At 37.6% G+C, this 13,572-nt stretch overlaps 2 protein-coding genes across 5 annotated transcripts in view; both read left to right on the forward strand.

Moving 5' to 3' along the window:
• Positions 1–8,714, forward strand: part of INTS2 (integrator complex subunit 2) — a 57,574-nt gene extending 48,860 nt beyond the window's left edge. For all 3 annotated transcript variants that reach the window (XM_069602683.1, XM_069602685.1, XM_069602684.1), the window contains 6 exons: positions 1,754–1,952; positions 4,212–4,463; positions 4,810–4,917; positions 5,294–5,399; positions 6,380–6,556; positions 6,660–8,714. In XM_069602683.1, coding sequence (XP_069458784.1) covers positions 1,754–1,952; positions 4,212–4,463; positions 4,810–4,917; positions 5,294–5,399; positions 6,380–6,556; positions 6,660–6,829 — 1,012 coding nt within the window. In that variant the 3' untranslated portion in view covers positions 6,830–8,714. The remainder of the gene's footprint in view (positions 1–1,753; positions 1,953–4,211; positions 4,464–4,809; positions 4,918–5,293; positions 5,400–6,379; positions 6,557–6,659) is intronic.
• BRIP1 (BRCA1 interacting DNA helicase 1) overlaps positions 6,660–13,572 on the forward strand; it is a 191,900-nt gene continuing 184,987 nt past the window's right edge. The window contains exons 1-3 of one of the 2 annotated variants that reach the window (XM_069602688.1): positions 6,660–7,036; positions 8,759–8,851; positions 12,965–13,078. In XM_069602688.1, the coding sequence (XP_069458789.1) occupies positions 12,989–13,078 (90 nt within the window). In that variant the 5' untranslated portion in view covers positions 6,660–7,036; positions 8,759–8,851; positions 12,965–12,988. Of the gene's footprint in view, positions 7,037–8,758; positions 8,852–10,825; positions 10,995–12,964; positions 13,079–13,572 lie in introns of those variants that run through there. The other variant, XM_069602687.1, reaches the window with a different exon arrangement.

Raw genomic sequence — 13,572 nt, forward strand, 5'->3', positions numbered from 1 at the left:
TGGGTTCTTAGGTTCATTAAAATATTCCCTTTTTTAATGTATACATAAAAGTTTTCACAATATATATTAAAAAGTACACAAACAAGTAGATTAATAAGAAGGAAAAGGTGTACAGTGGAAAGTCGTGTTCTCTCCTGTCTATCATGCTGACATTTTTATTTTATTTTATTTTTTCATGCTGACATTTTTAGAAGAGAATTCCTCTTTGTCCTTTTGACCAATCCTAATTCCATCTCCAGAAGGAACTTAATTGTCATAATGGTGTGTTAGGAGCTTCACTTTCCAAGCATTTACAAATTTATAAATAGAAATATTTGCTTTTTATTTTGGGTGGTTTTAAAAAATTAAATGGTTTTTGGTAGGCTTTATTATTATTATTTCTTAAAAACCTACCATTTTCAACATGTTTTCCATACGAGTTTACATAGCTCCTTCTTCTTGTTAAGTGCTGCATAGTATTCCATATATAGATTAGTATTCCATATATATATGCCTGTCTTCCAGAAACTCTGATCAGAATGTCTGGTGGAGTTTAGGACTTTTTAAAAAATAAATATTTCAGTTTGGGGAACATTGCCATGGCTTATTTAACTGTTCAAATTTTTTTCACTGTTAATACATGCATTTTTTATTATAGATAATTTGAATATTTCAGAAAAACTATTCACATGTTGATGGACATTTAAGCTGTTTCTGGTGTTTTACAGTTAAAAGCAAAGCTGTACTGCCTCTATGTACACATGCTCAGTTTGTGACAGGCTGGGAAGTGGCATTGTCAAGTTTTTCTAAGGGTTTGACTTTTTAATATCTAGTGGTTACTGATGTATCTTTTGGTTTCCTTTTTTACATGTAATTCTTACATCTATTCTTGTCTCATTTAACCTTAATTTATAACAGTTTTTGAGGAATGGATATTTATTTTTTAGTTGAGGAAATTAAGGCTCAGTAAATAACACACCATCAAGTGGTTGAAGTGTTCTTAAAATACAGAGTTGTCTTGCTCCAAAGAATAAACAGTAGTAGAAAGAATAAATATTCTATATATCTGATCTCCTTCATCTTATCAATAATTGAGTATTTCTCTCTTTGTAAAAATTTTTTATTTTATGTTGGAGCATAGTTGTTAACAGTGTTGTGTTAGTTTCAGATGTACAGCAAAGTGATTCAGTTATACATGTATTTATTCTTTTTCAAATTCTTTTCTCAATTAGGTTATTACAGAATACTGAGCAGCATTCTCTGTGCTATACAGTAGGTCCTTGTTGGTTATCTATTTTAAATATAAAATTATGTACATTAGACTATTTCCCTTTGAGGACTGTGGCCTTGCAGACTCATACGTAAGAGATTTATTGGTAGTGCCATTATTTTATAAAAAAGAATGCCTTTTTTTCTATCTTGCCTGGAGAATCCCAGGGACGGGAGAGCCTGGTGGGCTGCCGTCTATGGGGTCGCACAGAGTCGGACACGACTGAAGTGACTTAGCAGCAGCAGCAGCACATTATATTTGGTTTTAGCTGATGAAATGAAATAGATAATACTATTCATACAAAAGTATAGAGAATTACATGTGTTAAGCTTTCATTTTGAGAATGAATATTTCAGTGGGAAAAGTGTAACTTTTCTGCGCTTTAGGTTTTCAGGTACTGTTCAGGTTTTTCTGATTATATAAGCTGATTCATCATGTTCTGGCTAATTAAAAAATTTTTATTTGTTCTCATGTATTTTTTTCTTTTCTTCTTCCTTTGTATAGATGCCCCCCACTGATGGATATTACTCTGCACATGTTGAATGGATATCTTCTGGCATCCAAAGCCTACCTTAGTGCTCATCTGAAGGAAACAGCAGAGCAAGATAGGCCTTCTCAGAATAATACGATAGGTTTAATTGGACAAACTGATGGCCCAGAAGTTACCAGAGAAGAACTGAAAAATGCATTACTGGCTGCTCAGGTAATAAAGTAAAATCTAATCAAAAAGGGCAATGGCTTCCCTGTTAAATAGATGGCCTTCTAAATACAGTGGTAACATATTGTACATCAGTTTTATTACAGAACTTATAATGGAGTTACCTTTGCTTCTAAATATCAGATGGACTTTATTATTAAAATCAGGAATAATCTTCATGATATTTAATAGTCATTTTATTGAGATTTACATTTTAATAAAATATAAGACTTTTATTTCTTAAAATCAAATGATGGGGAAAAAAAACCAAATGGTAGAGACAGATAAGAAGTATATATATATGTAATAAAATGTCAGGCAGTGATAAATACTATGATAACATAAGTTAATGTTTCTATTTAGAAAAGGTTTTTAACAAAGTAGAATTTATTAAAGCATTAGGTAGTAATTTTTGCAGGGCATATGAGATGGTTGAATGTTAAGCAGTTAGAGGCCTTCATAAGAGAAATATTTTCTTAGTTTGAAATATTTTCCAAACATTTTTCATTGGCAATAAGGGGAATTAGAGTAATAACATAGATCCACATCCCTTATCTGTGATATGGAAATCCACAAAAGCTATGAAAACTGAAGCATTTTTTCTGGTAATTCAGTTGGCAGAAAAACCTGACCTGATATGACCTCGTTTGTGACAAAACTTGACCTGAATTAATGTGACAAAACTTGATCTGAAGCTATTTATGGCCTTTATCCCACTTAATATGAAAATTGGTATGTTTTGCTGTAGAAATATATTTGATTACAGTATACTATCTTAGTCTCTGCTGTGGGTATAACATTACAGAAAAAAAAAAATCTGAGTTCTAAAATAAATCTGACACTCAAGAGTTTCAGAGAAGGGATTGAGGATGATAATAGCTACCATTTATATAATGCTTATTATATGGTGGGTGCTATTTGAGTTTTTTATGTGTATTAACTCATTTAATCTTTACAACCAACCTATAAGTTATGGAGTATTATCTCCACTTTTGCAGAGTAGGAAAATGAGATTCAAAGAGGTTAAATAACATGCTCAAGGTTGTATATTTAGTAAGTAGGGACGCTATTAATAGGATTCGAGCTTAGGCAGGCTGGTTCCAGAATGTGTAAACAAAAATAATGCAGAATAGTAATAACCCAAACCCCCTCAAGAATGATTATAAAGTTTACTTTGTAAATGATTATAATGTAAGGCTAACCTTAGTTTATAATCAGGTTCTGACACAGTTAGATGGAGTAATTGTCTTCTTCTATCCCAGGCAGTGGCTGTGTTTCAGAGATGCATGTTATGTATTCATTTTCTTTTTCTCCCTTCCTGCTAGGTGAGAGTGATTATAGCTCTCACTTACATGAAGGGCCATTAAATAGATCGCCCCTCGAGAAACTACTTTTCTATGAAATGACACACAAACTTGTAGACTGAGCAACAGTGAGTTGTACAGATGGAATGGATGGTGAGGCAGAATCTTTCCTTAAAAAGTCCATCTTCAAATTAAAAAGGAGAAGAGCTTAGGAGAATGGCTTTTAGACACTGATTATTAACCACCATCTTCAGAGGTGAGGAATAGAAGAGGAACACAGGACATCCTGGGCGAAGTAAGAGTTTAGGAGGAAGGAAAAGAGATTCTGGTAGAAGTCACTTTTTGTCTAGGGTCCATTTTGGATGATACTGAATTAGAATACTCTTGTAGTAGTAAACTGGAGTCCATGGATCTTCATTGGAAACGTGTGAGAGCACTTTGAAATTATGCCATATGTTAATATTTATGCTAAGAGGGTGGCATGTAGCTTCCTTCAGATTTTTTAAAATTTTATTTTATTTTTTACTCATTTTTAGCTGTACTGGATCTTCATTGCTTTGTGTGAGATTTCTCTAGTTGCGGTGATGGGGGGCTACCATTCGTTGTGGTAGCGTCTCTTGTTGCAGAGCACAGGCTCTGGGCATGGCGGGCCCAGTAGCTGGGATGCAGGGGCTTAGTTTCTCTGCTGCATGTGGCATCTTCCCAGACCAGGGTTTGAACCTGTGTCCCCTGCACTGACCGGCAGATTCTTATCCACTGTGCCACCAGGGAAGACCTCCTTCAGATTCTTAAAAGGGTTCATGGCCCTAAAAATGCTGAGAACCATTGGAGTATAGATTGTTCAGTTTTGCTCTTTGTATTTTAAAGAAAGAGCTATTTGTTTTTACCACATCAGTTTATGTGAAAACAAATCAAACTTCTCAGAAACTTCTTCAGTTTTCTGTGTTTTACTTGTTTGTAGGATAGTGCAGCTGTCCAGATTCTCTTGGAGATCTGCTTACCTACTGAAGAGGAGAAGGCAAAGGGGGTCAATCCAGACAGCTTGCTAAGGAATGTTCAAAGTGTTATTACTGCCAGCACTCCAAATAAGGGGACGGAGGAAGGAGAAGACAATTTGCTCTGTAACCTTCGAGAAGTTCAGTGCCTTATCTGTTGCCTCTTGCACCAAATGTACATCGCAGACCCCAACATTGCCAAGCTTGTTCACTTTCAGGTCTGTTTTCAAAGAATGATGCTCTTTGGTTGAACTTTGTTTTGGGGGGTAGTTGTGAATTGCTAAATTAATAGGATCATTTAGAAATTGGAGGTCATGCAAATGATCATGGTTCTTTCCAATATGGGGAAAAATCAAGATTTTTAAAAATTTGATTTTAGCCTGATAAAGTGTTTGTATAATTTATCTCTATTTTAGTGCATCAGAGAGGTGAAATACCAGGAAACATGGAGGGCATTGTAGCCTCCTGCGCAACTGTTACATCAAGGAAGTGAAACCTTTTGTATTTTTATCTGTATTTGACTTATTTTGTTTCTAACTTTTCCCCCCTTTCTTGTTGAGATAGGGTTATCCCTGTGAACTTTTGCCTCTGACGGTCGCAGGTATTCCATCTATGCATATCTGTCTGGATTTCATACCTGAGCTAATTGCACAGCCAGAACTTGAAAAACAGGTAAATGAGCATTTTGGAACTTTAGGACAATTTTGACCTTCCTTTAATTTTCCTGGTTATATAAGCCATTTTAGTTTTTAATACTTAAAGACTTTCTTTAGGCTTCCCAGGTGGTGCTAGTGGTAAAGAAACCACCTGCTAACGCAGGAGACATAAAGATACGGGTTCGATCCCTGGGTTGGGAAGATCCGCTAGAAAAGGGCATAGCAACCCACTCCAGTATTCTTGTCTGGAAAATCCCATGGACAGAGGCCCTGGCAAGGTGCAGTCCAAAGTGTTGTGAAGAGTCAGACATGACTGAAGCAACTTAGCATGCACACACACACATGCAAAGACCTTCTTTAGAAACATGTAACATTTGGATTTTGTGTTACAGATATTTGCTATCCAATTGCTTTCTCACTTGTGTATCCAGTATGCATTACCAAAGTCACTGAGTGTGGCTCGCTTAGCTGTCAATGTCATGGGAACTTTGCTAACAGGTGTGTATCTAATGGGCATCAATAACAAAAATTTCTAACATAAAGTAGTGCATATTTTTTCTGAATTTACTCATGCCATGTTTTCTGCATCACTGGTAGTTTAATTTATGCAATAATTTTGAGTTATTCTTTTTGAAAATTTCTCTGTGACAAATGTGATGTATAGTATAGAGGGGATGAATAGGTAGGCAAGTTGTATCTTTCATTTTTGAGAATGACTATATATAGATTTACAGTAAATATACTAAGCAGTACAAATTTTATAAATGGAAATCAGTCTGCTTTCTGAATGTAATTGTGTCATTAGAAAACAAGTTATAATTTATTGCAAATGTTTAGAGTTCCAGAAAAATATAATCATCTGTGTAAATAAGAGATTAATATATTAGTTGTTTCCTTAAGTTCTAAAACATACCCCAGCATTTTAACCATCTTCCAGGTTGTTAAGTAAAATGGAATGAAAATATACTGTTTTAAAAGATATGAACTATAATTCAATCTTTAAAAGTTATGTTTCAGCCAATTTCATATTCTTTCTCAGTGCTTGTAATAATTTATTCATTTTTCTTTCTATCATATCCACTTCATGTTATACTGTTTATAGTGGTTAAGAAAGTTAAACTGCCTGAGTTGTCTTTCTACCCCACTGCTAACTGGAGTTGAACAGCTTCTTAATGTAAGGTTTATTTAAGAGTTTTCTTATATATTAAATAGGTATCATAAAGATACTTTTTCATTTATTGTATTGTGAGATTTAAATGAAACAGTGTACGTCATGCACCTGTAACAGCACTTGGACATAAGTGTTTATGTGTTAGATAATGGTTGACTGCTGGATTGTGAGCTCCCTGAAGGCAGGGGCTGCCTATGTCTTAGAAAACTTAGTATTCTCAGCACAGAGCATGGTGCTTAGTATACTATATAGGCAATGTAGGTTGAATTTATATCTGTGAAAATTCTGTTTCATTTCTTTCCAACAGTTTTAACACAGGCTAAGCGATATGCTTTTTTCATGCCAACTCTGCCAAGTTTGGTCTCTTTTTGTCGAGCGTTTCCTCCACTGTATGAGGATATTATGTCTTTGCTGATCCAAATAGGGCAAGTTTGTGCCTCTGATGTTGCTACTCAGACAAGAGACATTGATCCAATCATTACACGTAAGTAGTAACTTCTTTTCAAGAGTTGCTTAAATACAACTTCAGGCAGAAAGGCCCAAATCCTTTCCAGATTTGCCTTAATTATTCTTCCTTATGTTTTTAGGTCTTCAACAAATAAAGGAGAAACCAGGTGGATGGTCTGGAATCAGTAAAGATCCATCTTATAAAAATGGACCTAGGGACACTGGAAGCATGGATCCTGATGTACAGCTCTGTCATTGTATTGAAAGCACAGTAATTGAAATAATAAACATGAGTGTTAGTGGAATTTAACAAAGAACAAACTTAAAACTAAAAAATGAAGCTGTTTGCTGCATATACCCAACATGAACATGCATCTTATAACAACTAAACTGAATGGGAACAGAAACATCTTGGAATCACTAAAATGATTAAATTCAACATGAATACAGTTTAGAACTCTCTTGAGAATTATGCTTGCTTGTATTTGATTGGCAGTTCTTTGGATCTACTTTGCTGGTATGTTTTTTTGTAGCAACTGAGCTTTTCTTTTTCTGTTGGCAGTGCATTTAAGAATCATTGCTGAAAAAGTGAATATGGTCTTGTATTAAGCTTCTGAAGTGAAGAAAAACTGCCATGCCTTTAATTTAATATCTTATTAACAAGTCTGTGGGTAGCCCCAGTGTTTAATCATCAGCTAGTAACAGTACAGGGATGCAGTGATGAGAAAGAGAAAGAGGAAAAGGGAAGGGGGAATTGAGGGAAAGTTAGGAGTTTTAAACAATAGAAATCTCTGAAACTTGCAATGCAAGTAATAATAGTAATGAATGGAATAGTAATTGCAAGATGGAATTCCAGTTCTCAAGAAACAGTATTGAGAAGGGGCAGAAGAGGCAAACGGCTTTTTGTAAATGACTTCCATGGACGTACAGATGAGGATTTAAAGATTTTACATATTTGCTTCAATTTTTACTAATGTATGAAGCCATATGTTTAAAGAGATACTTGAATAATTTGGAATTTTAAGATACTGGCTTAAAAGAGTTTACAGAAACATCTTTGTGCAGAGACTAACCTGAAAAGAGATCTCATTTAGTTTTTTTAAAGTTTATTTTTATAATGGTCAGAGGGGGGAAATCCATTGGAATCTCACTGAAGTTTAGAGCAATAAAACCCACTGGATTAAAGAACTCTTGGTTTGTCATCAGGACTATAATTCACATCATAATTTGAGAAGATTTTGAACTAATGTATAGTGTTTGGACCTCAGGAAAAATTAAAACGGGGAAAATTCTGTGTTGTGGAAGGATTTTGCAGTCTTCTGTTAGTAATGTCCATTGATTAGGTAGATGCATTCAGTTAATCCATAATCCTCATTTTTTCCCTTAATGAAGTATCCAGTGTAGAAGGTACTTCTCTTTGCTTTCTGAGAAATACCTGAATGAACCCCTCTTTCCCACCCTACTTGAAACAGACCTCTTCACTTATAAAAGAAATAAGGAAGGCTAATAAGAAAGCGTGGTTTTTAAGAAAGGAAATTTAATTTTAATCTTTTCACTAGGAAATAGTCACATTTCATCTTCCTTCTTTGTAAAATGGGATTACTACTGGCCCTACCTCATAAGGGTATTACATAAGAACTAATTTGTATCTCTTTCAAATCCTGAAGTGCACAGTATCATAGATGAGAGTATTTATAACTTTTATTAGATGCTTAAAGTTCAATTAAATAATTTTGATGTCAAAAACAAAGGCATACACTTAAAAACAGACTAAGAACTTCCATATTTTTAAACAAGGCAGTTTTATAGTCTTTTAAGATTCAATACAACTGCTCCTGTTTGTTTCCTTTTGTTTAAACTGAGGTTTTGGAATATTTTGTGTGAGTAGGTAACCTCTAGGAGTCAGAAAAAGTTGAAATATGTTTTCTAACTAAATGCACTGCACATTCCTGGATCAATTTTCAAGACTGGTCAAAACCTGCTGTGTTAAAAATAATAACATATGCTGTTTTTCATCAGGTTTGTTGATGATGTAAATAAAATATGTAAATATTAGTAAATGTTAATATTCATGTATTTTAAGTTAAGGTTATAAAATTTGTCACAATGTGATTTTTTTTATTCAAGTGAAGAAAAGATGTGTGCAGCTATTTTGAATATTGGTTTATAAACATTCATATTCTTTATTAAATGAACTTATAGTTGTTTGTGTTTCATTTCACCGCTATTAACCTGAAAGGAACTGTTCAAGGGACTGGAATCCAGGACTCTGTGGTTCCAGAGCCTGTGTACGCCGTTGTGTTATGCTGCATACATCAAAGGGCAATACAAGGTGAGAGTTGAGAGCCTTAGGGACTTAGGAGAGGAAAATCATACTAGTTACTCTGGAGTAATTATCAGTACTTAAAAGATTTTAATATTTTAAAAATTTTGTTAAAGCAGACTAATAATTTGAAGGTATTTTTAAGAATTTACTTTTATAAATGATCCTCCTTACTGCTGACTTAATAAATGACATTTTTGTGGTACTTTCCCTTCATCTTTGCTTATGCAAATGTATTTTCACATAGTGGAACCCATAGTACCCAGTTTAGCATTTGTCTTTTTTCATTTAACTTTATATGGAAACTTTTTGCAAGTTGTTTGGTTTCTATACTTATTTTATTGACTCCATAATGATTGAATTGATATAACCATCTCCCTATTAGCACTGGGACTTCCCAGGTGGCGCTAGTGGTAAAGAACTTGCGTGCCAGTGCAGAAGATGTAAGAGATGTGGGTTCTGTCTCTGGGCTGGGAAGAAGATTCCCCTGGAGAAGGAAATGGCAACCCGCTCCAGTATTCGTGCCTGGAAAATCCCACGGACAGAGGAGCCTGGGGACTACAGTCCATGGGGTTACAGAGAGTCGGACACGACTGAAGTCACTTACTACCTTAGTACTAGACTGGGACGTATATGGTTATTTTTCAGTATTAGAATAGGCACTATTATCAATTGAGGTATTATTACTTTTCTTTTAGATTACTTTAAAAAAATATTTATTTTTGGCTACCTCAGGTCTTAGTTGAAGCCAGGGCTCAGTTATTGTGGCTTGCTGGCGTAGTTCCTCCCATGTATGTGGGATCCGAGTTCCCCCGACCAAGGACCCAACCCATGTCTCCTGCATTCGCAGTGCCTTGTCAAAAGTTTTTAAATTTCTCTAACAAGCAGGCAGATTCTTTTTTTTTTTTTTTTTTCAAGCAGGCAGATTCTTAACCACTGGACCACCACGTAAGTCCTAGATAACTTTTTTAGGATACATTTCTGAGCCTGAATTTGCAAAGGGTAGAATTTAGTCTTATGACTTAAGTTTTGTCGTTTTGGGAAGATTCAGTAAAACAAAGGGAGGCAAACGAATCAACTCGCCTTTTACTGCTCCCGCCTGCAAAATACTCTTGCCTGGGGAGTCCCATGGACGGAGGAGCCTGGCGGGTTACAGTCCTTGGGGTCGCAAAGAGTCGGCACAACTGAAGCGTCTTAGCATGCCTGCATACATGCTTGCCTGCAGCAAACCTCTCTCCCAAACTGGTTTCATGGGCTGTGAGAAACTGTCTCTGGTTTTGCTTTTTGAAACACTAATATTTTGAGCCAAGTTTACGGTCGAGTTAAAAAATTTGGCGAGATGGTGTTTAACTCTCTACTTTGAGGAAAGTGTGCTTTCTTAGCAACGAGTAATTGGTCTAATGGGGGATAGGAGGCTGATTAAGCCTTAAAAGAGGTACTGGAGACCTCGAGAGCGTATCTCTGGTTGAATGTGGACCCGGGAAAGCCTTGATTATCAGGAGGTTTTGTAGCCAGCTGTCATCCAACCTTCTCGCCTAGTTTGGCTCAGCAGTCTGGCAATTCCCGCCTGGGTCTTTACTCTGGCTTCCGGAAAGTTCGGAAATTTGAACTAGGGGGACCCGGATGAATGCTGAAAGAGCAAGGGCTTAACAGTGTTTCCTCTCCTTTGGTCTACGGACTTTAAATACGAGACGTGGAGTTTCCAAGGAAACTGAGGCACAGGTTAAGTCGCCGGTTTCAAAAAGGTACAACGGAGCAGACGGACTTTCCTTTAAGTCCCTGGGATTCTCCGCAGTGCTCCACGCTTCTGGCGTTTCCCTTCCGGTGCCGCCGAGGACCTTGGGTCCGTTCTCACTGCGGAGGCTTTCATTGGGTGCCAGAGTGCGCGCCTGCTGACCTCGATCCACGATTGGTTCCTTGGTTTCGGTCTTGGCGAGTGTTTGGTTGTCTGAGCTCGCCCGGCGATTGGGTGCTGGGGAGTTGAGGGGCGGGAGGCGGGAATTCGTCCGGGTGTTGTGGAGAGGGCTGCTGAGAGCTGGAGCGGAGAAAAGGTGGAGTGGTCGCGAGCGCTCTACTGGCCCGGGAGTCGCAGCTCGGGGAGGAAGAGAGACTAGAACCTTTCTTCTCTGCCAGGGCTCCGTTGTTTTTGCTGGTCGGTTTCGGCTTCCTTTTCTCTGGTGAAATCTGAGCCCATTCTGATTGTTTGGATTTTCCTCAGGGCGGGCAAGTCTCTCGGGGGAAGGGCGCGACGTCGGCCAGGAGGAGGGTCCCCTCTGCTTTCGTCCACCCGCTTTGCGGGCCCTTCGGTGTTGACTGGATCAGCAGGGTCCCGGGGGTCCCAGGTGGCTGAGGGAGGAAGGAATATGAGGAAGAAAACCTGGGGAGTGGGGAACCTGCACTTAGAGCAGAGGCCTGATTTTAGCCCGGGCGGGAGGGAAGGACGGCTCGAGCCAGATCGGTTTCCTCTTTATTCAGTGTGAGCGAAGCATCCTTATTTTGAGACACCCGTTGCCACAACTGGGGCAGGCGGGGAGGTTCGTTTTTAGGTTCTATGTGAGAAACTGGGCCAGTCTTGAGTTGTTGGTTTAGTTTAAGGGATGCGTGCCTGCTTAGTCGCTTCAGTCGTGTCCGACTGTTTGCGACTCCACGGACAGCAGCCCACCAGGCTCCTCTGTCCACGGGGATTCTGCAGGTCATATATTGGAATGGGTTGCCATGCGCTTCTCCAGGGGATCTTCCCAAACCCAGGGATGGAATGGAACTGAGTCTCTTATGTCTCCTGCATTGGCAGGCGGTTCTTTACCCTTAGCGCCACCTGGGAAGCCCTAGATTAAGGGATGAGATTCCACCAAATTTCATTGCCAGAGCTTCACAGAAACACCAAATGTTAGAACTGAAAAGTACCTTAGAATAGTGGTTCTGAACTTTTTGGGGACACATAAGCTACCGTAAAGGTTGTTACTGGCTTCCTAATCTGTTGAATTGATATTTAACCATTTTTCTGTCCTCAGATCGAATTGACCTTTTTTTCACTACTGCAAATAATTTCCCAGTTGATAACAGTGTATATAATTTTCTCCTCAATTTTCCATTATTTCCTTAGGATATATTTCTGGGAATGAGAGATTTATGGACTTTCTCTTTTAAAAAAATGCAGTCATGCGCAGAAACTGTTGCATGCAATATCAAGAGATCACAGTCTTTGAATTACAGCTGTGGATCCTACGTTAAGAGAATATGGTTTATAAGAAGTGGGGATTAAACAAGATCACTTCCTGTGTATCAGATACTGGAGTTTAGGCACATTCTGTACATTACCTTATTTAATTCTTAACTCAGTTGCCTGGTGGATATTCATAAAAACCCTATCAGGCAGGTATCTCCATTTCACAGATGAAGAAATAGGCTCTGTGAGGTTAAGTGATTCACAGTGGAATTCCAACTTAGGCTTTCCCATCTTCCAAACCCATCTTTCCATTATACCCTACTGACCTTTAAAGTAAGAACCATTGAGCACCCATTATGTGCCCAAGGTACTTTCTTCCTTACAACAATTTTTAAATTAGGGATTATTACATGTAAAAGGGGCTTTCCAGGTAGCTCAGTGGTAAAGAACCTGCCTACCAATGCAGGAGACACCAGAGACCCAGGTTCAATCCCTGGTTGGGGAAGATTCCTTGGAGGGGAAAATGGCAACTCACTCCAGTATTGCTTGGGAAATCCCGTGGACAGAGGAGCCTGGCAGGCTGCAGTCCATAGAGCTGCAAAGATGTGGACACAACTGAGCACACAGCACAAACACATAAGAATCTTAGTCTGGAAAAGTAAAGAGACATGATCAGGTTAAAATATCTGAGTTGTCAGAACTTGATCTAGAACCTATACTTCCTAACTCTTGGTCCACAGCTTTGGCAGAATAGGGATGCAAATCCAGATTTGTTAGATTCCAAGACGTGCTGTTAACCACTGTGATTTGTCAGGGTAGGAAATTCTTTTACTTTCATTGTTTTGTTTATACATTTATTAATTCCAATTTTTATTTCTAGGCTTCTGTCCTAGTATTAGGTATCTGTTTTTCTTTGAATAGCCTTATTTCAATATTGACTTTCATTTCTGTTGCAGTTAGGAATCTGAAGTAAACAAAGCATGATGTCTTCAGCTGAATATACAATTGGTGGGGTGAAGATTAACTTTCCTTGTAAAGCTTATCCATCACAGCTTGCTATGATGAATTCTGTAAGTATTTTTCAGCAATTAAGTCTTAAGATACAGGTGCTTATAATTCATAACATACATTGAGTCTATTACTTCATATTTTTTGCAGATAGTAGATGGATTTGCTGGGCTCATTGAAGAACCTCTGACTTTTGGAAAAATACTGATTGCTGCTAGATTATGTATATATAATTAGGAGGCAAAGGAGAGCATTCTAAAAAATGTTCTCAGCTCATCTGAAACTTCTATTTACTGAATTACTGCTTTACTGAATTACTTTGAAATTCAAAGTATTTACTATCATTTATATAGAATACTATATTTTTCACCATAATTTTTTGAGATATTTCAATCATATAGAAAATTAATATACAAACGAGTAAAACCAACATACCAGCTTTGTTGAATCTTACTGTTTTGCCATATTTTACCTTGTTTACCTAGTGGCTCAGACAGTAAAGCGTCTGTCTGCAATGCAGGAGACCCGGGTTCGATCCCTGTGTTGGGAAGATCCC

The sequence above is a fragment of the Ovis canadensis genome, chromosome 11, assembly GCF_042477335.2.
Source record: "Ovis canadensis isolate MfBH-ARS-UI-01 breed Bighorn chromosome 11, ARS-UI_OviCan_v2, whole genome shotgun sequence".
In the NCBI taxonomy this organism is placed as follows: domain Eukaryota; kingdom Metazoa; phylum Chordata; class Mammalia; order Artiodactyla; family Bovidae; genus Ovis; species Ovis canadensis.